General features: G+C 45.6%; 1 protein-coding gene and 1 long non-coding RNA gene across 6 annotated transcripts in view; both read left to right on the top strand.

Moving 5' to 3' along the window:
- Positions 1-25657, top strand: part of LOC118360489 (host cell factor 1-like) — an 80102-nt gene that overhangs the window by 31226 nt on the left and 23219 nt on the right. Inside the window, 8 exon segments of the mRNA XM_052484400.1 lie at positions 3566-3742; positions 6441-6665; positions 10344-10454; positions 11881-12082; positions 12796-12929; positions 19300-19438; positions 19755-19885; positions 21131-22223. Coding sequence (XP_052340360.1) covers positions 3566-3742; positions 6441-6665; positions 10344-10454; positions 11881-12082; positions 12796-12929; positions 19300-19438; positions 19755-19885; positions 21131-22223 — 2212 coding nt within the window.
- On the top strand, positions 18214-19208 carry LOC127913091 (uncharacterized). 5 transcript variants are annotated; one of them, XR_008084683.1, is made up of 4 exons: positions 18508-18530; positions 18653-18677; positions 18925-18996; positions 19119-19208. It is a non-coding gene; the product is annotated as an uncharacterized LOC127913091 (long non-coding RNA). The 5 variants fall into 5 exon arrangements; XR_008084682.1 differs by lacking the exon at positions 18653-18677 and adding an exon at positions 18703-18727; XR_008084681.1 differs by lacking the exon at positions 18653-18677 and adding an exon at positions 18728-18752.

Below are 25657 nucleotides of genomic sequence, written 5' to 3' on the forward strand. Positions count from 1 at the left end.
CTCCAGGGCTGGATGACATACCAGTAAACCAAACTCCAGGGCTGGATGACATACCAGTAAACCAAACTCCAGGGCTGGATGGCATACCAGTAAACCAAACTCCAGGGCTGGATGGCATACCAGTAAACCAAACTCCAGGGCTGGATGACATACCAGTAAACCAAACTCCAGGGCTGGATGACATACCAGTGGAGGTAAACCAAACTCTAGGGCTGGATGACATACCAGTGGAGGTAAACTGAACTCCAGGGCTGGATGACATACCAGTGGAGGTAAACTGAACTCCAGGGCTGGATGACATACCAGTGGAGGTAAACTGAACTCCAGGGCTGGATGACATACCAGTGGAGGTAAACTGAACTCCAGGGCTGGATGACATACCAGTGGAGGTAAACTGAACTCTAGGGCTGGATGACATACCAGTAAACCAAACTCCAGGCTGGATGGCATACCAGTAAACCAAACTCCAGGCTGCTGGATGACATACCAGTAAACCAAACTCCAGGCTGGATGGCATACCAGTGGAGGTAAACCAAACTCCAGGGCTGGATGACATACCAGTAAACCAAACTCCAGGGCTGGATGGCATACCAGTAAACCAAACTCCAGGGCTGGATGGCATACCAGTGGATGACATACCAGTAAACCAAACTCCAGGGCTGGATGGCATACCAGTAAACCAAACTCCAGGGCTGGATGGCATACCAGTAAACCAAACTCCAGGGCTGGATGGCATACCAGTAAACCAAACTCCAGGCTGGATGGCATACCAGTAAACCAAACTCCAGGGCTGGATGACATACCAGTAAACCAAACTCCAGGCTGGATGGCATACCAGTGGAGGTAAACCAAACTCCAGGGCTGGATGACATACCAGTAAACCAAACTCCAGGGCTGGATGGCATACCAGTAAACCAAACTTACCAGGGCTGGATGGCATACCAGTGGAGGTAAACCAAACTCCAGGGCTGGATGGCATACCAGTGGAGGTAAACCAAACTCCAGGGCTGGATGACAAACCAGGGCTGGATGACATACCAGTGGAGGTAAACTGAACTCCAGGGCTGGATGACATACCAGTGGAGGTAAACTGAACTCCAGGGCTGGATGACATACCAGTGGAGGTAAACTGAACTCCAGGGCTGGATGACATACCAGTGGAGGTAAACCAAACTCCAGGGCTGGATGACATACCAGTGGAGGTAAACCAAACTCCAGGGCTGGATGACATACCAGTGGAGGTAAACTGAACTCCAGGGCTGGATGACATACCAGTGGAGGTAAACTGAACTCTAGGGCTGGATGACATACCAGTGGAGGTAAACTGAACTCCAGGGCTGGATGACATACCAGTAAACCAAACTCCAGGGCTGGATGGCATACCAGTAAACCAAACTCCAGGGCTGGATGGCATACCAGTAAACCAAACTCCAGGGCTGGATGACATACCAGTGGAGGTAAACCAAATTGTATTTGATATACTGGATGGCATGTAAATGTAAGGTGCAGTGCATTCGGAAAGTATTCAGAACCCTTAACTTTTTCCACGTTTTGATACGTTTTAGTGATGCACCGATATGATATTTTTGACCGATATCTGATATTTTCCTTGCTCAAAAAAACGGTGCTTATATTTTTAAAAATTGCGGTCTTTTTAAGCATTCTAGCACAGTTATTAAATAGTACCTAAATATACCTTTCTAGGGTGGAACCCCTCAACAACAGCGTGTGAAATTCAAAAAATATATTTTTTAGAATATGTAACTTTAACATATCAAGTCCAATACAGTAAATTAAAGATAAACATCTTGTTAATCCAGCCATCGTGTCCGATTTCAAAAATGCTTTACAGCAAAAGCACAACATATGTTAGGTCAGAGCCAAGTCACAGAAAAACACAGCCATTTTTCCAGCCAAAGATGGGAGTCACAAAAAGCAGAAATAGATCAAATGAACCTTTGATGATCTTCATCAGATGACACTCATAGGACATCCTGTTACACAATACATGTATGTTTTGTTCGATAATGTGCATATTTATATCCAGAAATCTCAGTTTACATTGGTGCGTTACTTGCAGTAATGTTTTGATTCCAAAACATCCGGTGAGTTTGCAGAAATACTCGTAATAAACATTGATAAAAGATACAACTGTTTTTCACAGAATTAAAGATAGACTTCTCCTTAATGCAACCGCTGTGTCAGATTTTTTTTTTTTTTACTTTACGGAAAAAGCATAATCTGAGAAACACCATAAATATTCACTTACCTTTGATGATCTTCATCAGAAGGCACTCCCAAGAATCCCAGTTCGACAATAAATTGATTTGTTCCATAAAGTCCATAATTTATGTCCAAATAGCCACTTGTTATTAACGTGTTCAGCCCAGTAATCCATCTTCATGAGGCGCAGGCACTTCGTCCAGACAAAAACTTGAAAAGTTCCGTTTACAGTCCTTTAGAAACATGTCAAACGATGTATGGAATGAACTTTTAGGATGTTTTTAACATGCAACATCAATAATGTTCCAACCTTTAGAATTCCTTTGTCTTCAGAAAAGCACTGGAACGAACAAATGCACTTATTTACTCTGTAAATAACACTGCAGGGTGATTTTGATCATGATATTATTGATCGATTTGACTATGACTTGTCTTAGCAATGGTGTTCATCTACAAACTGTAGCAGCTATATGAATAGAAACATTCAGAACCTTAGTGAAACGGCACAGTGGGAAAAAAAACATGGCAGCTAGATATCAACACTGGATGGTCTTCGGAGACACTGAACACAAATATAAACAACATGCAACAAGTTCTAACATTTTACTGAGTTAAAGTTCATATAAGGAAATCAGTCAATTGGAAATGCATTTATTGGGCCCTAATCTATGTATTTCACATGACTGGGCCTTGAAGGGCATAGGCCCGCCCACTGGGGAGCCAGGCCCGCCCACTGGGGAGCCAGGCCCGCCCACTGGGGAGCCAGGCCCGCCCACTGGGGAGCCAGGCCCGCCCACTGGGGAGCCAGGCCCGCCCACTGGGGAGCCAGGCCCGCCCACTGGGGAGCCAGGCCCGCCCACTGGGGAGCCAGGCCCGCCCACTGGGGAGCCAGGCCTGCCCACTGGGGAGCCAGGCCCAGCCAATCAGAATGATTGTTTCCCTACGAAAGTGCTTTTATTACAGACAGAAATACTTAAAATTTCACGGGAAGTATATTTTACATTTATTGTGTGTGTGTGTGTGTGTGTGTGTGTGTGTGTGTGTGTGTATAACCAGGAAATAGAAGCCTCAGTGGTGTTGTACATTGGTTTACTCTAATTAGGGGAGGAGGGGTGGTAGGGTTAGAAAATAATAAAGGAAATATATTTACATAAGTCCTAGTTAAAACTATAGTTATCCCAGGGCTGATTCATGCACAACCAGTTTAGTTCCTTATATTCCATATTCTCTAGTCCTATGAATAACCAAACTTTATGCACTTTGAGATTATTCTTGCAAAACAGTGATTTATAAATGTTAATAATTGTAATTATTTTGTACTTGTCTGCTCTCCCCCCCTCAGCCAATGGGCAGCAGCCCTCAGATGAGTGGCATGGCTGCGTTGGCTGCAGCGGCTGCTGCCACACAGAAGATCCCGCCCTCCACGGCCACCATGCAGCTTCCAGCTGGTGCTACTATGGTCAAGACCGTGGCCATGAGCCCCGGTTCACAGACTGTCAAAGTAGCCTCGCCTGTTATGGTAAGAGATCCCTGGACGAATAGTAACACACATACACACCATGTAAACCTCTGCTGTTAATTATGAACTCTTCAGGTGCACTAGGCTGTGCTCCAATACCCACATGACCTACTGTACCACGTGGAGTGAAGCAATGTATCGGCCGTGCCTTCTCAATGCTATAGGGGATGTCTTGGCCGTGCCTTCTCAATGCTATAGGGGATGTCTTGGCCGTGCCTTCTCAATGCTATAGGAGATGTCTTGGCCGTGCCTTCTCAATGCTATAGGGGATGTCTTGGCCGTGCCTTCTCAATGCTATAGGGGATGTCTTGGCCGTGCCTTCTCAATGCTATAGGAGATGTCTTGGCCGTGCCTTCTCAATGCTATAGGGGCTGTCTTGGCCGTGCCTTCTCAATGCTATAGGAGATGTCTTGGCCGTGCCTTCTCAATGCTATAGGGGATGTCTTGGCCGTGCCTTCTCAATGCTATAGGAGATGTCTTGGCCGTGCCTTCTCAATGCTATAGGGGCTGTCTTGGCCGTGCCTTCTCAATGCTATAGGAGATGTCTTGGCCGTGCCTTCTCAATGCTATAGGAGATGTCTTGGCCGTGCCTTCTCAATGCTATAGGGGCTGTCTTGGCCGTGCCTTCTCAATGCTATAGGAGATGTCTTGGCCGTGCCTTCTCAATGCTATAGGAGATGTCTTGGCCGTGCCTTCTCAATGCTATAGGAGATGTCTTGGCCGTGCCTTCTCAATGCTATAGGAGATGTCTTGGCCGTGCCTTCTCAATGCTATAGGAGATGTCTTGGCCGTGCCTTCTCAATGCTATAGGAGATGTCTTGGCCGTGCCTTCTCAATGCTATAGGAGATGTCTTGGCCGTGCCTTCTCAATGCTATAGGAGATGTCTTGGCCGTGCCTTCTCAATGCTATAGGATATGTCTTGGCCGTGCCTTCTCAATGCTATAGGGGCTGTCTTGGCCGTGCCTTCTCAATGCTATAGGAGATGTCTTGGCCGTGCCTTCTCAATGCTATAGGAGATGTCTTGGCCGTGCCTTCTCAATGCTATAGGAGATGTCTTGGCCGTGCCTTCTCAATGCTATAGGAGATGTCTTGGCCGTGCCTTCTCAATGCTATAGGAGATGTCTTGGCCGTGCCTTCTCAATGCTATAGGAGATGTCTTGGCCGTGCCTTCTCAATGCTATAGGAGATGTCTTGGCCGTGCCTTCTCAATGCTATAGGGGCTGTCTTGACCGTGCCTTCTCAATGCTATAGGGGCTGTCTTGGCCGTGCCTTCTCAATGCTATAGGGGCTGTCTTGGCCGTGCCTTCTCAATGCTATAGGGGCTGTCTTGGCCGTGCCTTCTCAATGCTATAGGGGCTGTCTTGGCCGTGCCTTCTCAATGCTATAGGGGCTGTCTTGGCCGTGCCTTCTCAATGCTATAGGGGCTGTCTTGGCCGTGCCTTCTCAATGCTATAGGGGCTGTCTTGGCCGTGCCTTCTCAATGCTATAGGAGATGTCTTGGCCGTGCCTTCTCAATGCTATAGGGGCTGTATCAGTTGTGCCTTCTAAATGCTATAGGGGCTGTCTTGGCCGTGCCTTCTCAATGCTATAGGGGCTGTCTTGGCCGTGCCTTCTCAATGCTATAGGGGCTGTCTTGGCCGTGCCTTCTCAATGCTATAGGGGCTGTCTTGGCCGTGCCTTCTCAATGCTATAGGGGCTGTCTTGGCCGTGCCTTCTCAATGCTATAGGGGCTGTCTTGGCCGTGCCTTCTCAATGCTATAGGGGCTGTCTTGACCGTGCCTTCTCAATGCTATAGGGGCTGTATCAGTTGTGCCTTCTAAATGCTATAGGGGCTGTCTTGGCCGTGCCTTCTCAATGCTATAGGGGCTGTCTTGGCCGTGCCTTCTCAATGCTATAGGGGCTGTCTTGGCCGTGCCTTCTCAATGCTATAGGGGCTGTCTTGGCCGTGCCTTCTCAATGCTATAGGGGCTGTCTTGGCCGTGCCTTCTCAATGCTATAGGAGATGTCTTGGCCGTGCCTTCTCAATGCTATAGGGGCTGTCTTGGCCGTGCCTTCTCAATGCTATAGGGGCTGTCTTGGCCGTGCCTTCTCAATGCTATAGGGGCTGTCTTGGCCGTGCCTTCTAAATGCTATAGGGGCTGTCTTGGCCGTGCCTTCTAAATGCTATAGGGGCTGTCTTGGCCGTGCCTTCTAAATGCTATAGGGGCTGTCTTGGCCGTGCCTTCTAAATGCTATAGGGGCTGTCTTGACCGTGCCTTCTCAATGCTATAGGGGCTGTATCAGTTGTGCCTTCTAAATGCTATAGGGGCTGTCTTGGCCGTGCCTTCTCAATGCTATAGGGGCTGTCTTGGCCGTGCCTTCTCAATGCTATAGGGGCTGTCTTGGCCGTGCCTTCTCAATGCTATAGGGGCTGTCTTGGCCGTGCCTTCTCAATGCTATAGGGGCTGTCTTGGCCGTGCCTTCTCAATGCTATAGGGGCTGTCTTGGCCGTGCCTTCTCAATGCTATAGGGGCTGTCTTGGCCGTGCCTTCTCAATGCTATAGGGGCTGTCTTGGCCGTGCCTTCTAAATGCTATAGGGGCTGTATCAGTTGTGCCTTCTAAATGCTATAGGGGCTGTATCAGCCGTGCCTTCTAACTACTCTGTCTCTCTCCTGTCTCTCTGTCTGTGTGTCTCTCACCCGGTGTTATCCTCCTAGGTTAGTAACCCAGCAACCCGCATGCTGAAGACTGCTGCGGCTCAGGTGGGCACGTCAGGTGTTGTCACACCCGGAACGCCTTCTCGCCCTATCATCACCGTGCACAAGTCTGGCACGGTGACGGTTGCCCAGCAACACCAGGTGGTTACCACGGTAGTGGGAGGAGTCACCAAGACAATCACCCTTGTCAAGAGTCCCCTTACTATGGGGGGAGGTGGAACACTGGTAAGATGTTGTTTAGTTGCCTTAGCAGGATCCATAAATTGGCCAGCTAACTTTTAGAATCATTCAGAAGAAAATTGATTTTTGGGGGAGGGGGGGATTCTACAGTTTGGAGTAGTTGTTGTTGTTGTTGTTGTTTTCAATTGAATTAAACCATTTAATAACAATATTAATGATAATAATGAAATAACTTTTAGCATTCAGAAATAACCTTTAGTTTTTCTGGCATGTTTTTCTGCTTATGCCAAAGCTAAACTTGGAATATGGGTTGTAAATATGGGTTGGTTTGAATTAATCCCAATTCCCATTTCATGCATCCTTCCTATACAATATGTTTTAAACGAATCTGAATGTTGAAGCTAAGCAAGTTAGCTGTCTATCTCATTGACCCCAGTTTTGTGACATGCCCGCACCCCTGGTTTAGCAGGGACTCACTGCGTCTGTTTTGTGCCCCGTTCTAAGCTGACCGCGGCCAACCAGGGTCAAAACAAAGTGATGTCTGGGAAGGACGTGCAGCATTGGGTTAGTTTAGGATGTCTTCTGTTGTCTTTTACATGATCAGTCCATTATCCCCACGGGGGGGCCACATATTGAACATGTACAGTGGAACAGTCCATTATCCCCATGGGGGGGTCACATATTAAACATGTACAGTAGAACAGTCCATTATCCCCATGGGGGGGTCACATATTAAACATGTACAGTAGAACAGTCCATTATCCCCATGGGGGGGTCACATATTAAACATGTACAGTAGAACAGTCCATTATCCCCATGGGGGTCACATATTAAACATGAACAGTGGAACAGTCCATTATCCCCATGGGGGTGCACATATTAAACATTAACAGTGGAACAGTCCATTATCCCCATGGGGGCCACATATTAAACATGAACAGTGGAACAGTCCATTATCCCCATGGGGGGCCACATATTGAACATGTACAGTAGAACAGTCCATTATCCCCATGGGGGGTCACATATTAAACATGTACAGTAGAACAGTCCATTATCCCCATGGGGGGGGGGTCACATATTAAACATGTACAGTAGAACAGTCCATTATCCCCATGGGGGGGTCACATATTAAACATGTACAGTAGAACAGTCCATTATCCCCATGGGGGGGGGGTCACATATTAAACATGTACAGTAGAACAGTCCATTATCCCCATGGGGGGGGGGTCACATATTAAACATGTACAGTAGAACAGTCCATTCTCCCCATGGGGGTCACATATTAAACATGTACAGTAGAACAGTCCATTATCCCCATGGGGGGGGGGTCACATATTAAACATGTACAGTAGAACAGTCCATTATCCCCATGGGGGGTCACATATTAAACATGTACAGTAGAACAGTCCATTATCCCCAGGTGGGGGTCACATATTAGACATTTACAGTAGAACAGTCCATTATCCCCATGGGGGTCACATATTAAACATGAACAGTGGAACAGTCCATTATCCCCATGGGGGCACATATTAAACATTAACAGTGGAACAGTCCATTATCCCCATGGAGGGGGTCACATATTAAACATGTACAGTAGAACAGTCCATTATCCCCATGGGGGTCACATATTAAACATGAACAGTGGAACAGTCCATTATCCCCATGGGGGCCACATATTGAACATGTACAGTGGAACAGTCCATTATCCCCATGGGGGGTCACATATTAAACATGTACAGTAGAACAGTCCATTATCCCCATGGGGGAGGGGTCACATATTAAACATGTACAGTAGAACAGTCCATTATCCCCATGGGGGTCACATATTAAACATGTACAGTAGAACAGTCCATTATCCCCATGGGGGGGGGGGTCACATATTAAACATGTACAGTAGAACAGTCCATTATCCCCATGGGGGAGGGGTCACATATTAAACATGTACAGTAGAACAGTCCATTATCCCCATGGGGCGTCACATATTAAACATGTACAGTAGAACAGTCCATTCTCCCCATGGGGGAGGGGTCACATATTAAACATGTACAGTAGAACAGTCCATTATCCCCATGGGGGTCACATATTAAACATGTACAGTAGAACAGTCCATTATCCCCATGGGGGGTCACATATTAGACATTTACAGTAGAACAGTCCATTATCCCCATGGGGGTCACATATTAAACATGAACAGTGGAACAGTCCATTATCCCCATGGGGGGGCACATATTAAACATTAACAGTGGAACAGTCCATTATCCCCATGGAGGGGGTCACATATTAAACATGTACAGTAGAACAGTCCATTATCCCCATGGGGGTCACATATTAGACATGTACAGTAGAACAGTCCATTATCCCCATGGGGGGTCACATATTAAACATGAACAGTGGAACAGTCAATTATCCCCATGGGGGGTCACATATTAATCATGTACAGTAGAACAGTCCATTATCCCCATGGGGGCACATATTAAACATGTACAGTAGAACAGTCCATTATCCCCATGGGGGTCACATATTAAACATGTACAGTAGAACAGTCCATTATCCCCATGGGGGGGGGGGGTCACATATTAAACATGTACAGTAGAACAGTCCATTATCCCCATGGGGGGGGGTCACATATTAAACATGTACAGTAGAACAGTCCATTATCCCCATGGGGGGTCACATATTAAACATGTACAGTAGAACAGTCCATTATCCCCATGGGGGGTCACATATTAATCATGTACAGTAGAACAGTACATTATCCCCATGGGGGGGGGGGTCACATATTAAACATGTACAGTAGAACAGTCCATTATCCCCATGGGGGTCACATATTAAACATGTATAGTAGAACAGTCCATTATCCCCATGGGGGGTCACATATTGAACATGTACAGTAGAACAGTCCATTATCCCCATGGGGGGTCACATATTAAACATGTACAGTAGAACAGTCCATTATCCCCATGGGGGGGTCACATATTGAACATGTACAGTAGAACAGTCCATTATCCCCATGGGGGGGGGTCACATATTAAACATGTACAGTAGAACAGTCCATTCCCTCCATAGGGGGGGTCACATTAAACATGTACAGTAGAACAGTCCATTATCCCCATGGGGGGGTCACATATTAAACATGTACAGTAGAACAGTCCATTCCCTCCATAGGGGGGGTCACATATTAAACATGTACAGTAGAACAGTCCATTCCCTCCATAGGGGGGTCACATATTAAACATGTACAGTAGAACAGTCCATTCCCTCCATAGGGGGTCACATATTGAACATGTACAGTAGAACAGTCCATTATCCCCATGGCGGGGGGCACATATTGAACATGTACAGTAGAACAGTCCATTATCCCCATGGGGGGGGGGTCACATATTGAACATGTACAGTATGGAAGTGGCTTTAAATAAAAACATCTAATTTCCATTAATTAATTAATTTCATTAGTGACACATTTAAAATGCATAGTTTCCTCAGCCATGTAAGTACAACCACACCCACCTATGTACGATATTATCTAAATAAAGGTGAAATAAATAAAATAAAATAAATCTGACATTTTAAATTGGTCTATCTTGATAAAAGTCACGTGAAAGCGTCTGCCAAGTGGAATATATTAGGTTTTTGATGGGTCTATCTTGATAAGGTTAGACGTGTTGTTTTGACCAGTCTCTCTGTCCTACTTCCTGTCGGTCTCTCCTACTTCCTGTCCTCTAGCTGTCTAACCTGTCCAACCTGGGGAAGGTGATGTCCGTGGTCCAGACCAAGCCTGGTCAGACAGGAGCGGTGACGGGACAGGCTGGCTCCAGCCTCCAGCACATCATACAGGTCAGTAGTCAGGTAGCTTAGTGGTTAGAGCGTTGGGCCAGTAACCCGAAAGGTTGCTGGTTCGAATCCCCGAGCTGACAACGTAAAAAAAAAAAAAAAAAAAATCTGTCGTTCTGCCCCCCGAGCAAGGCAGTTTAACCCACTGTTCCCCAGGCGCCGAAGACGTGGATGTCGATTAAGGCAGCTCCGCCCCCACATCTCTGATTCAGAGGGGTTGGGTTAAATGCGGAAGACACATTTCGGTTGAATGCATTCAATTGTGCAACTGACTAGGTATCCCCTTTCCCTTAGTTTTGGGGCGGCAGGTAGCCTATTGGTCAGAGTGTTGAACTAGTAACCAAAAGGTTGCTGGATTAAATCCCCGAGCTGACAAGGTAAACATCTGTCGTTCTGCCCCTGAACAAGACAGTTAACCCACTGTTCCTAGGCCGTCATTGAAAATAAGAATCTGTTCTTAACTGACTTGCTTAGTTAAGAAAAGGTTAAATAATTTTTTTAAACGTATAATCTGGGTCATTTAGTTCGGGGATGTGTTAACTCAGTCATCGAGGGCCTGATTGGTGTCTCACTTTGTCCCCATCCCTAGCAAATGCATCTGATTTAAACGAATTACATTTGAAACCGAAGACCCTGATTAGTGTATTTGCAGGCACTGGGGCAAAATTGTGCCACCAATCAGGCCCACGAGGACCGGAGAGTTGCCCATCCCCGATTTAGGGTTTGTCTCCACGACTAGTCTTAATCTGGTGGGAAAATCTCTTGACAGCCTAGTCCAGTACGCGATCGGCCTAGTCCAGTACGCGATCGGCCTAGTCCAGTACGCGATCGGCCTAGTCCAGTACGCGATCGGCCTAGTCCAGTACGCGATCGGCCTAGTCCAGTACGCGATCGGCCTAGTCCAGTACGCGATCGGCCTAGTCCAGTACGCGATCGGCCTAGTCCAGTACGCGATCGGCCTAGTCCAGTACGCGATCGGCCTAGTCCAGTACGCGATCGGCCTAGTCCAGTACGCGATCGGCCTAGTCCAGTACGCGATCGGCCTAGTCCAGTACGCGATCGGCCTAGTCCAGTACGCGATCGGCCTAGTCCAGTACGCGATCGGCCTAGTCCAGTACGCGATCGGCCTAGTCCAGTACGCGATCGGCCTAGTCCAGTACTCGATCGGCCTAGTCCAGTACGCGATCGGCCTAGTCCAGTACGCGATCGGCCTAGTCCAGTACGCGATGAGTACAGGATTCTGATGCACGGGGATCAGCCTAGTATTCTGATGTATGGGATCAGTCAAACAACCTGAGATATCCGTCTTCGAAGGACCATGCTTCCACCTCTATCTTGACCTCCGACCCCTAAACCCTGAAACCCCTTCTATCTTGACCTCCGACCCCTAAACCCTGAAACCCCTCTCATCGCCTTCCTTTCAAACCAGACGAAAGGTCCCCTCCCGGCGGGCACCATCCTGAAGCTGGTGACCTCAGCGGACGGCAAGCCCACCACCATCATCACTACGTCCCAGGCCGGGACCGCGGGGGGCAAGCCCACCATCCTATCCTACAGCGGCTTGCCCACCACCACCAAGCCTGGCACGCACATCATCAAGACCATACCTATGTCTGCCATCGGACAAGCAGGTTAGTCCTGTCTGCTTACGAAACATCAACCAATTCATCAATTAATTAAAAGGGCAATTTGTGATTTTTAAAATATTGTTAAAGAGGGCTTTACAAATGTTGAGTTTTTTTTTTTTTTTTTTTTTCCTTGGATCGTTTGATTCATAACCACATGGCTCATGTTTAAATGTCTCTACATATGACAATAACCACATGGCTCGTGTTTAAATGTCTCTACATATGACAATAACCACATGGCTCATGTTTAAATGTGTCTACATATGACAATAACCACATGGCTCATGTTTAAATGTGTCTACATATGACAATAACCACATGGCTCGTGTTTAAATGTGTCTACATATGACAATAACCACATGGCTCATGTTTAAATGTGTCTACATATGACAATAACCACATGGCTCGTGTTTAAATGTGTCTACATATGACAATAACCACATGGCTCATGTTTAAATGTGTCTATGACAATAACCACATGGCTCGTGTTTAAATGTCTCTACATATGACAATAACCACATGGCTCGTGTTTAAATGTGTCTACATATGACAATAACCACATGGCTCGTGTTTAAATGTCTCTACATATGACAATAACCACATGGCTCATGTTTAAATGTGTCTACATATGACAATAACCACATGGCTCGTGTTTAAATGTGTCTACATATGACAATAACTTCCTGTTTATTAAATTGAATCTGTTGTCTGGTCAGGAGTGACAGGAAGTGGTTTGAAGTCCCCCATTACCATCATCACCACTAAGATGATGACACCAGGCACCGGGACACCAGGCAAGATCATCAGCGCAATGCCCAGAGCTGGGGCTGGTCAACAGGGACTCACACAGGTACCCCAACCCCTCTCTAACCTTTAACCCTGGTACAATAACATCAGGCAAAAGACCATCAGCGCAATGCCCAGAGCTGGGGCTGGTCAGCAGGGACTCACACAGCTACCCCAACCCCTCTCTAACCTTTAACCCTGGTACAATAACATCAGGCAAGACCATCAGCGCAATGCCCAGAGCTGGGGCTGGTCAGCAGGGACTCACACAGCTACCCCAACCCCTCTCTAACCTTTAACCCTGGTACAATAACATCAGGCAAGACCATCAGCACTATGCCCAGAGCTGTACTCATAATATACATGAGAACTATCGCCTTATGTTGAGGATAGCTGTGCTGCAAGCCCAGCTTCAGACGCAATCGTTAGGCAAGGGCAGTTTCAGTGTAGGAAAGGATGAAACCGCGTCTGTGCCATCAGTAAGTACAGATAGCAATATAAATCCCCCCCTCCATCGGTAGCACAGATGCTGTTCCATCCTCAGTCGGTGTCGCTCATTCAGCCGACACTATTTCAACCGGTTCTCTCCATGAAGCAACGAGTCAAGAGGCCGAGACTGCTCAGGTCTCTCCTCCGCGTGCCACCGAAGCCTCCTACCATTTAGCTCTGACAAATTTTTTAAAAACTAGTCATTGGCGACTCCATAACCTGCAATATTAAGACTTAAAAATAATAATCTAGCGATCATACATGGTTTACCAGGGGGCATAGCTACCGACATAAAAGCTGATCTGAAGAGGGTGCTGGCTGAGACTAAAACTGGCGAATGTAGAAAGTATAGAGATATATTGTTATCCACGTCGGCACCAACGATGTTAATTTGAAACAGAGATCACCAAGCGCAACACAGGTTCATTGTGTACAGTGTCTTCCCGAAAGTGTTCACCATCCTTATACTTTGTAGAGACCATTTGCAGCAATTGCAGCTGCAAGTCTCTTGGGGTGTGTCTCTATAAGCTTGGCAGATCTAGCCACTGGGATTTTTTTGCCCGTTCTTCAAGGAGAAACTGCTCCAGCTCCTTCAAGTTGGATGGGTTCCGCTGGTGTACAGCAATCTTTAAGTCATACCACAGATTTTCAATTGGATTGAGGTCTGGGCTTTGACTAGGCCATTCCAATACATTTTTAATGTTTCCTCTTAAACCACTCGAGTGTTGCTTTAGCAGTATGCTTAGGGTCATTGTCCTGCTGGAAGGTGAACCTCTGTCCCAGTCAAAAATCTGGAAGACAAACAGGTTTCCCTCAAGAATTTCCCTGTATTTAGCGCCATTCATCATTTCTTCAATTCTGACCAGTTTCCCAGCCGATGGAAAAATATGGTGTTCTCGGGGTGATGAAGGTGTTCTCGGGGTGATGAAGGTGTTCTCGGGGTGATGAAGGTGTTTGGTTTGTGCCAGATGGAGTTTTCCTTGATGTCCAAAAAATCTCACTTTTAGTCTCATCTGACCAGAGTACCTTCCTCCATATGTTTGTGAGTCTCCCAGATGCCGTTTGGCGAACACTAAATCAAATCAAATCAAATTTTATTTATATAGCCCTTCGTACATCAGCTGATATCTCAAAGTGCTGTACAGAAACCCAGCCTAAAACCCCAAACAGCAAGCAATGTAGGTGTAGAAGCACGGTGGCTAGGAAAAACTCCCTAGAAAGGACAAAACCTAGGAAGAAACCTAGAGAGGAACCAGGCTATGTGGGGTGGCCAGTCCTCTTCTGGCTGTGCCGGGTGGAGATTATAACAGAACATGGCCAAGATGTTCAAATGTTCATAAATGACCAGCATGGTCAAACTAATCATGTAAGTCCTGGGGCAGAACAGTTGAAACTGGAGCAGCAGCATGGCCAGGTGGACTGGGGACAGCAAGGAGTCATCATGTCAGGTAGTCCTGGGGCATGGTCCTAGGGCTCAGGTCCTCCGAGAGAGAGAAAGAAAGAAGGAGAGAATTAGAGAACACACACTTAGATTCACACAGGACACCGAATAGGACAGGAGAAGTACTCCAGATATAACAAACTGACCCTAGTCCCCCGACACAAACTACTGCAGCATAAATACTGGAGGCTGAGACAGGAGGGGACAGGAGACACTGTGGCCCCATCCGAGGATACCCCCGGACAGGGCCAAATAGGAAGGATATAACCCCACCCACTTTGCCAAAGCACAGCCCCCACACCACCAGAGGGATATCTTCAACCACCAACTTACCATCCTGAGACAAGGCTGAGTATAGCCCACAAAGATCTCCGCCACTGCACAACCCAAGGGGGGGGCGCCAACCCAGACAGGATGACCACAACAGTGAATCAACCCACTCAGGTGACGCACCCCCTGCAGGGACGGCATGAGAGAGCCCCAGTAAGCCAGTGACTCAGCCCTGTAATAGGGTTACAGGCAGAGAATCCCAGTGGAAAGAGGGGAACTGGCCAGGCAGAGACAGCAAGGGCGGTTTGTTGCTCCAGAGCCTTTCCGTTCACCTTCCCACTCCTGGGCCAGACTACACTCAATCATATGACCCACTGAAGAGATGAGTCTTCAGTAAAGACTTAAAGGTTGAGACCGAGTTTGCGTCTCTGACATGGGTAGGCAGACCGTTCCATAAAAATGGAGCTCTGTAGGAGAAAGCTCTGCCTCCAGCTGTTTGCTTAGAAATTTTAGGGACAATTAGGAGGCCTGCGTCTTGTGACCGTAGCGTACGTGTAGGTATGTACGGCAGGACCAAATCAGAGAGATAGGTAGGAGCAAGCCCATGTAATGCTTTGTAGGTTAGCAGTAAAACCTTGAAATCAGCCCTTGCTGACTAACAAACACTAAACGTGTTTGCTTGTTTTTTTCTTTAAGCAATGGCTTTTATTCTGGCCACTTTTCCGTAAAGTCCAGCTCTGTGGAGTGTACGGCTTAAAGTGGTCCTATGGACAGATACTCCAATCTCCGATGTGGAGCTTTGCAGCTCCTTCGGGGTTATCTTTGGTCTCTTTGTTGCCTATCTGATTATTGCCTACCTTGCCTGGTCAGTGAGTTTTGGTGGGCGGCCCTCTCTTGGCAGGTTTGTTGTGGTGCCATATTCTTTCCATTTTTTAATAATGGATTTAATGGTGCTCTGTGGGATGTTCATAGTTTCAGATATTGTTTTATAACCCAACCCTGATCTGTACTTCTCCACAATTTTTGTTTGGAGAGCTCCTTGGTCTTCATGGTACCACTTGCTTGGTGGTGCCCCTTGCTTAATGGTGTTGCAGACTCTGGTGCCTTTCAGAACAGGTATACACCTGAGATCATGTGACAGATCATGTGACACTTAGATTGCACACAGGTGGACTTTATTTAATTATGTGACTTCTGAAGGTAATTGGTTGCACCAGATTTTATTTAGGGGCTTCGTAGCAAAGGGGGTGAATACATATACAGAGGGGGTGAATACATATACAGAGGGGATGAATACATATACAGAGGGGGTGAATACATATACAGAGGGGGTGAATACATATACAGAGGGGGTGAATACATATACAGAGGGGATGAATACATATACAGAGGGGATGAATACATATACAGAGGGGATGAATACATATACAGAGGGGTGAATACATATACAGAGGGGGTGAATACATATACAGAGGGGGTGAATACATATACAGAGGGGGTGAATACATATACAGAGGGGTGAATACATATACAGAGGGGTGAATACATATACAGAGGGGTGAATACATATACAGAGGGGGTGAATACATACAGAGGGGTGAATACATATACAGAGGGGGTGAATACATATACAGAGGGGTGAATACATATACAGAGGGGTGAATACATATACAGAGGGGGTGAATACATATGCAGAGGGGGTGAATACATATGCAGAGGGGGTGAATACATATGCAGAGGGGGTGAATACATATGCAGAGGGGGTGAATACATATGCAGAGGGGGTGAATACATATACAGAGGGGGTGAATACATATACAGAGGGGGTGAATACATATACAGAGGGGGCGAATACATATACAGAGGGGGCGAATACATATACAGAGGGGATGAATACATATACAGAGGGGGTGAATACATATACAGAGGGGATGAATACATATACAGAGGGGATGAATACATATGCAGAGGGGTGAATACATATGCAGAGGGGGTGAATACATATGCAGAGGGGGTGAATACATATGCAGAGGGGGTGAATACATATGCAGAGGGGGTGAATACATATACAGAGGGGGTGAATACATATACAGAGGGGGTGAATACATATACAGAGGGGTGAATACATATACAGAGGGGGTGAATACATATACAGAGGGGGTGAATACATATACAGAGGGGGTGAATACATATACAGAGGGGGTGAATACATATACAGAGGGGGGTGAATACATATACAGAGGGGGTGAATACATATACAGAGGGGGTGAATACATATACAGAGGGGGTGAATACATATACAGAGGGGGTGAATACACATACAGAGGGGGTGAATACACATACAGAGGGGGTGAATACACATACAGAGGGGGTGAATACACATACAGAGGGGGTGAATACACATACAGAGGGGGTGAATACACATACAGAGGGGGTGAATACACATATAGGACGTCACTGTAAATAAGAATTTGTTCATTATGGACTTGCCAAGTTAAATAAAGGATAAAATAAAAAATTATACTGCCCAGCTATTAGTTAAATATCAAACTAGGCTAATTTAGTACATGCGTATATTTGCTATCTTGCTCATGCATACTTCACCTGTGTGATTCTACCAGGTTATTGTTGTTGTTATGATTCTACCAGGTTGTTGTTGTTGTTGTTATGATTCTACCAGGTTGTTGTTGTTATTATGATTCTACCAGGTGGTTGTTGTTATGATTCTACCAGGTTGTTGCTATTATGATTCTACCAGGTTGTTGTTGTTATGATTCTACCAGGTTGTTGTTATGATTCTACCAGGTTGTTGTTGTTATGATTCTACCAGGTTGTTGTTGTTATGATTCTACCAGGTTGTTGTTGTTGTGATTCTACCAGGTTGTTGTTGTTGTGATTCTACCAGGTTATTGTTATGATTCTACCAGCTTGTTGTTGTTATGATTCTACCAGCTTGTTGTTGTTATGATTCTACCAGCTTGTTGTTGTTATGATTCTACCAGGTTGTTGTTATGATTCTACCAGGTTGTTGTTGTTGTGATTCTACCAGGTTGTTGTTGTTATGATTCTACCAGGTTGTTGTTGTTATGATTCTACCAGGTTGTTGTTGTTGTGTTTCTACCAGGTTGTTGTTGTTATGATTCTACCAGGTTGTTGTTATGTTTCTACCAGGTTGTTGTTGTTATGATTCTACCAGGTTGTTGTTGTTGTGATTCTACCAGGTTGTTGTTGTTATGATTCTACCAGGTTGTTGTTGTTATGATTCTACCAGGTTGTTGTTATGATTCTACCAGGTTGTTGTTGTTATGATTCTACCAGGTTGTTGTTGTTATGATTCTACCAGGTTGTTGTTGTTATGATTCTACCAGGTTGTTGTTGTTATGATTCTACCAGGTTGTTGTTGTTATGATTCTACCAGGTTGTTGTTGTTATGATTCTACCAGGTTGTTGTTATGTTTCTACCAGGTTGTTGTTGTTGTGATTCTACCAGGTTGTTGTTGTTGTGATTCTACCAGGTTGTTGTTGTTATGATTCTACCAGGTTGTTGTTATGATTCTACCAGGTTGTTGTTGTTATGATTCTACCAGGTTGTTGTTGTTATGATTCTACCAGGTTGTTGTTGTTATGATTCTACCAGGTTGTTGTTGTTATGATTCTACCAGGTTGTTGTTGTTATGATTCTACCAGGTTGTTGTTGTTATGATTCTACCAGGTTGTTGTTGTTATGATTCTACCAGGTTGTTGTTGTTGTGTTTCTACCAGGTTGTTGTTGTTATGATTCTACCAGGTTGTTGTTATGTTTCTACCAGGTTGTTGTTGTTATGATTCTACCAGGTTGTTGTTGTTGTGATTCTACCAGGTTGTTGTTGTTATGATTCTACCAGGTTGTTGTTGTTATGATTCTACCAGGTTGTTGTTATGATTCTACCAGGTTGTTGTTATGATTCTACCAGGTTGTTGTTGTTATGATTCTACCAGGTTGTTGTTGTTATGATTCTACCAGGTTGTTGTTGTTATGATTCTACCAGGTGGTTGTTGTTATGATTCTACCAGGTTGTTGTTGTTATGATTCTACCAGGTTGTTGTTGTTATGATTCTACCAGGTTGTTGTTGTTATGATTCTACCAGGTTGTTGTTGTTGTGTTTCTACCAGGTTGTTGTTGTTATTATGATTCTACCAGGTTGTTGTTGTTGTGTTTCTACCAGGTTGTTATTAATATTATGTTTCAACCAGGTGGTGCTGAAGGGTGCCCCTGGACAGCCCGGGACTATTTTACGGACCGTCCCCATGGGAGGAGTACGTCTCGTCTCCCCGGTTACTGTTTCCGGTGTCAAACCTAACGTCACCACCCTTGTTGTCAAGGGAACCACAGGTAAGGATGTTCAGTGAACCTCCGACAGATAGCTCTTTGCTCGTCGCCGCGCTTAGCTTCATCCTCGACTAGTTGTGTTCCTAAAGATTAGTTTAGTTTTAGTGACTCGTTGAATCATCCACAGTTGAACAATCATGCTTTAGTTTGTACTGTTTTGAAGCATCTGTCCCAATAGATTAGCCTGGGTACCAGTCTGTTAGCGCTAACATTCCACTCCTTAACACACCTGGTGGAATGTTAACACAAATCCGGTCTGGATTTCAGGCTACCAATATACACAATCAACGATCGATTTAACATTGTCCCTTCCCCTTAGGTGTGACAACGTTTGGTACGGTGACTGGTACAGTGTCTTCGAGCCTGGCGGGCGGAAGTGTTGCCACGGCTACCACCACCTTGGGCACCATGACCACTCTGCCTGGACAGGTCACCGTCTCCGCAGCTCAGGTACAGTTCATGTGTAACCACGGAGGCTGCGTTTACACAGGCGGTCAAAATAATTGATCGGTCAAAAATAACGGATCAGGATCGGGCTTTGCCTTTCGTAAAAGCGCTGTCGTCGGTGCCTTAGGTGTTCGTGTTTGGTGCAGATGCATCCGTCCTGTCATGAATACTTGCAATGGGTTGACTCCCTTTTATGTATTGATTTGTTAGTATTTATGTGTTATTATTTATTTGTTAGTATTTATTTGTTGTTATTTACTTGTTATTTACTTGTTAGTATTGATTTGTTATTATTTATTTGTTAGTATTTATTTGTTGTTATTTACTTGTTAGTATTGATTTGTTAGTATTTATTTGTTAGTATTTATTTGTTGTTATTTACTTGTTAGTATTGATTTGTTAGCATTCATTTGTTATTTACTTGTTAGTATTTATTTGTTGTTATTTACTTGTTAGTATTGATTTGTTAGTATTTATTTGTTAGTGTTTATTTGTTGTTATTTACTTGTTAGTATTGATTTGTTAGTATTATTATTATTATTTATTTGTTATTTACTTGTTAGTATTTATTTGTTGTTATTTACTTGTTAGTATTGATTTGTTAGTATTTATTTGTTAGTGTTTATTTGTTGTTATTTACTTGTTAGTATTGATTTGTTAGTATTTATTTGTTGTTATTTACTTGTTAGTATTTATTTGTTGTTATTTACTTGTTAGTATTGATTTGTTAGTATTTATTTGTTAGTATTTATTTGTTGTTATTTACTTGTTAGTATTGATTTGTTAGTATTTATTTGTTAGTATTTATTTGTTGTTATTTACTTGTTAGTATTGATTTGTTAGTATTTATTTGTTAGTATTTATTTGTTATTTACTTGTTAGTATTGATTTGTTAGTATTTATTTGTTAGTGTTTATTTGTTAGTGTTTATTTGTTAGTATTTGGCTGCTATGCTTGTCCTGCTGGCACATGCAGTGATACGCCTGGTAAGACAGGCTGTCTGTAAAAAGCAGTGCTTCTCGTATGAACAGCAGCGCTTCTTTTCTGGTCAGACATGCCATCACGAGAAAACCTGTAGAAAACCTCATACTTGGAATGGTTTAATTGTCATTTAAATATGTCTTTTTATATATTTTTTTATTGGCAAGATCGATTTGTACTGGAACTTTGGTTTATTGACCTCTTCTGTGTATTTAAAACAGTTTCTATTGACTTCCTGATTGACCCCCCGTACTCTATGTCCTCCAGGCGGGAGCTCAGCCCACTCAGGTGACCCTGATCACGACCCCCAGTGGTGTGGATGCTCAGCCTGTCCACGACCTCCCGGTCTCCATCCTGTCCTCCCCCACCTCCGCCGACCCCTCGTCCACCCAGCCCGAGGCAGGCGACCCAGGGACGGTAACCCTGGTCTGCTCAAACCCCCCCTGCGAGACCCACGAGACCGGCACCACCAATACAGCTACCACGGCCTCCGCTAACATGACTGGTAATGGTGGGGTGGAGAGGGTGTGTTCAAACCCGCCGTGCGAAACCCACGAGACCGGCACCACCAACACCCAAACGACAGCGTCCTCCAACATGGGCCAGGTACAGCAGGTGTGCACCAACCCGCCGTCCGAGACCCACGATACAGGTACCACCAACACCCAGACCACAGCCAGCTGTAACATGGGATCCAACCAGCAACAACAAGGCTCCAACCAGCAACAACAAGGCTCCAACCAGCAACAACAAGGCTCCAACCAGCAACAACAAGGCTCCAACCAGCAACAACAAGGCTCCAACCAGCAACAACAAGACCTCTCCCCCTCGTCTGTTTCTGGTACCAGCTCTGTGCCCGGGGTGCTGCGACCGGAGACTCTGAGAACAGGGACCACCTACACCTCGACCACCGCACGTTCTAACATGGGCTCTGACCAGATGGGGATGACGCTCAGCTCCTCGTCCTCAGATAACCAGAGTAAGTCATCCAGTGGAGGAGGAGGAGGAGGAGGAGGAGGATCCCCCCTCACCTCTCCTGTCTGCTCCAATCCACCTTGTGAAACACACGAGACTGGCCCCACTGAGGCCGGAGCTGGAGGAGGAGGAGGAGAAGAAACACACGAGACTGGCACTACCACTACGTCGAAGCAGGCCAACTCCAGTATGGGCATCGGGCAGACTACAGGGACAGTCCAGAGGGTGTGTTCCAATCCTCCGTGTGAGACACACGAAACAGGGACGACCAACACCCCTTCTCAGACTACGTCCAACCTGACAGGGACGAGCACGGTCCAGAGGGTGTGTTCCAATCCTCCGTGTGAGACACACGAGACCGGCACCACAAACACGGCTACTACAGGTGGGAGCTACTGCTATCTATCCACTAAGCATGACTGTCTTTTAAGCCATTTTGTTCTCATAGGTGTTTTAGGGAGGATTTGTTTTCAGACACAGATTAATTCAGGTCCGAGACTAAAAAAAAATCTACTCAAAGGAGAATCTCCAGAAGGATTAGATTAGGCTTAATCTAGGTCTGGGGGAAATGGTCCTGTAGGCTCCTTTCACACAGGCCTACATATTCTGATATTTTGCCCAATTATTGGGAAAAAGGTTGATCTGATTGGTCCAAAGATCAGAATTGGCCTGCCTGTATAAATACAGCCTTAGAGTTTTAAAACAGAAGATTAAGAGTTAAGATGTTAGTAATATTTTTTTCCTACCAACATACAGGATGTTTTGGTCTCCGTGTTGGGATGTTTTGGTCTCTGTGTTGGGATGTTTTGGTCTCCGTGTTGGGATGTTTTAGTCTCCGTGTTGGGATGTTTTGGTCTCCGTGTTGGGATGTTTTGGTCTCCGTGTTGGGATGTTTTGGTCTCCGTGTTGGGATGTTTTGGTCTCAGTGTTGGGATGTTTTGGTCTCAGTGTTGGGATGTTTTGGTCTCAGTGTTGGGATGTTTTGGTCTCCGTGTTGGGATGTTTTGGTCTCCGTGTTGGGATGTTTTGGTCTCCGTGTTGGGATGTTTTGGTCTCCGTGTTGGGATGTTTTGGTCTCCGTGTTGGGATGTTTTGGTCTCTGTGTTGGGATGTTTTGGTCTCTGTGTTGGGATGTTTTGGTCTCTGTGTTGGGATGTTTTGGTCTCTGTGTTGGGATGTTTTGGTCTCTGTGTTGGGATGTTTTGGTCTCTGTGTTGGGATGTTTTGGTCTCCGTGTTGGGATGTTTTGGTGTCCGTGTTGGATGTTTTGGTCTCTGTGTTGGGATGTTTTGGTCTCTGTGTTGGGATGTTTTGGTCTCTGTGTTGGGATGTTTTGGTCTCTGTGTTGGGATGTTTTGGTCTCTGTGTTGGGATGTTTTGGTCTCTGTGTTGGGATGTTTTGGTCTCCGTGTTGGGATGTTTTGGTGTCCGTGTTGGGATGTTTTGGTCTCTGTGTTGGGATGTTTTGGTCTCTGTGTTGGGATGTTTTGGTCTCTGTGTTGGGATGTTTTGGTCTCTGTGTTGGGATGTTTTGGTCTCTGTGTTGGGATGTTTTGGTCTCTGTGTTGGGATGTTTTGGTCTCTGTGTTGGGATGTTTTGGTCTCTGTGTTGGGATGTTTTGGTCTCCGTGTTGGGATGTTTTGGTCTCCGTGTTTTGGTCTCTGTGTTGGAATGTTTTGGTCTCCGTGTTTTGGTCTCTGTGTTGGGAAGTTTTGGTCTCAGTGTTGGGATGTTATGGTCTCCGTGTTGGGATGTTATGGTCTCCGTGTTGGGATGTTTTGGTCTCCGTGTTGGGATGTTTTGGTCTCCGTTTTGGGATGTTTTGGTCTCCGTGTTGGGATGTTTTGGTCTCCGTGTTGGGATGTTTTGGTCTCAGTGTTGGGATGTTTTGGTCTCCGTGTTGGGATGTTTTGGTCTCCGTGTTGGGATGTTTTGGTCTCCGTGTTGGGATGTTTTGGTCTCCGTGTTTTGGTCTCCGTGTTGGATGTTTTGGTCTCCGTGTTGGATGTTTTGGTCTCCGTGTTGGATGTTTTGGTCTCTGTGTTGGGATGTTTTGGTCTCAGTGTTGGGATGTTTTGGTCTCCGTGTTGGGATGTTTTGGTCTCCGTGTTGGGATGTTTTGGTCTCCGTGTTTTGGTCTCCGTGTTGGATGTTTTGGTCTCCGTGTTGGGATGTTTTGGTCTCTGTGTTGGGATGTTTTGGTCTCTGTGTTGGGATGTTTTGGTCTCAGTGTTGGGATGTTTTGGTCTCAGTGTTGGGATGTTTTGGTCTCCGTGTTGGGATGTTTTGGTCTCCGTGTTGGGATGTTTTGGTCTCCGTGTTGGGATGTTTTGGTCTCTGTGTTGGGATGTTTTGGTCTCTGTGTTGGGATGTTTTGGTCTCTGTGTTGGGATGTTTTGGTCTCTGTGTTGGGATGTTTTGGTCTCTGTGTTGGGATGTTTTGGTCTCTGTGTTGGGATGTTTTGGTCTCTGTGTTGGGATGTTTTGGTCTCCGTGTTGGGATGTTTTGGTCTCCGTGTTGGATGTTTTGGTCTCCGTGTTGGATGTTTTGGTCTCCGTGTTGGATGTTTTGGTCTCCGTGTTGGATGTTTTGGTCTCTGTGTTGGGATGTTTTGGTCTCTGTGTTGGGATGTTTTGGTCTCCGTGTTGGGATGTTTTGGTCTCTGTGTTGGGATGTTTTGGTCTCCGTGTTGGGATGTTTTGGTCTCCGTGTTTTGGTCTCCGTGTTGGATGTTTTGGTCTCCGTGTTGGATGTTTTGGTCTCTGTGTTGGGATGTTTTGGTCTCAGTGTTGGGATGTTTTGGTCTCCGTGTTGGGATGTTTTGGTCTCCGTGTTGGGATGTTTTGGTCTCCGTGTTTTGGTCTCCGTGTTGGATGTTTTGGTCTCTGTGTTGGGATGTTTTGGTCTCCGTGTTTTGGTCTCCGTGTTGGATGTTTTGGTCTCCGTGTTGGGATGTTTTGGTCTCCGTGTTTTGGTCTCCGTGTTGGATGTTTTGGTCTCCGTGTTGGATGTTTTGGTCTCTGTGTTGGGATGTTTTGGTCTCAGTGTTGGGATGTTTTGGTCTCCGTGTTGGGATGTTTTGGTCTCCGTGTTGGGATGTTTTGGTCTCCGTGTTTTGGTCTCCGTGTTGGATGTTTTGGTCTCTGTGTTGGGATGTTTTGGTCTCTGTGTTGGGATGTTTTGGTCTCTGTGTTGGGATGTTTTGGTCTCAGTGTTGGGATGTTTTGGTCTCAGTGTTGGGATGTTTTGGTCTCCGTGTTGGGATGTTTTGGTCTCCGTGTTGGGATGTTTTGGTCTCCGTGTTGGGATGTTTTGGTCTCTGTGTTGGGATGTTTTGGTCTCTGTGTTGGGATGTTTTGGTCTCTGTGTTGGGATGTTTTGGTCTCTGTGTTGGGATGTTTTGGTCTCTGTGTTGGGATGTTTTGGTCTCTGTGTTGGGATGTTTTGGTCTCTGTGTTGGGATGTTTTGGTCTCAGTGTTGGGATGTTTTGGTCTCAGTGTTGGGATGTTTTGGTCTCCGTGTTGGGATGTTTTGGTCTCCGTGTTGGGATGTTTTGGTCTCCGTGTTGGGATGTTTTGGTCTCTGTGTTGGGATGTTTTGGTCTCTGTGTTGGGATGTTTTGGTCTCTGTGTTGGGATGTTTTGGTCTCTGTGTTGGGATGTTTTGGTCTCTGTGTTGGGATGTTTTGGTCTCTGTGTTGGGATGTTTTGGTCTCCGTGTTGGATGTTTTGGTCTCCGTGTTGGATGTTTTGGTCTCCGTGTTGGATGTTTTGGTCTCCGTGTTGGATGTTTTGGTCTCCGTGTTGGATGTTTTGG

This window comes from Oncorhynchus keta, chromosome 28 (genome assembly GCF_023373465.1).
Source record: "Oncorhynchus keta strain PuntledgeMale-10-30-2019 chromosome 28, Oket_V2, whole genome shotgun sequence".
NCBI lineage: Eukaryota > Metazoa > Chordata > Actinopteri > Salmoniformes > Salmonidae > Oncorhynchus > Oncorhynchus keta.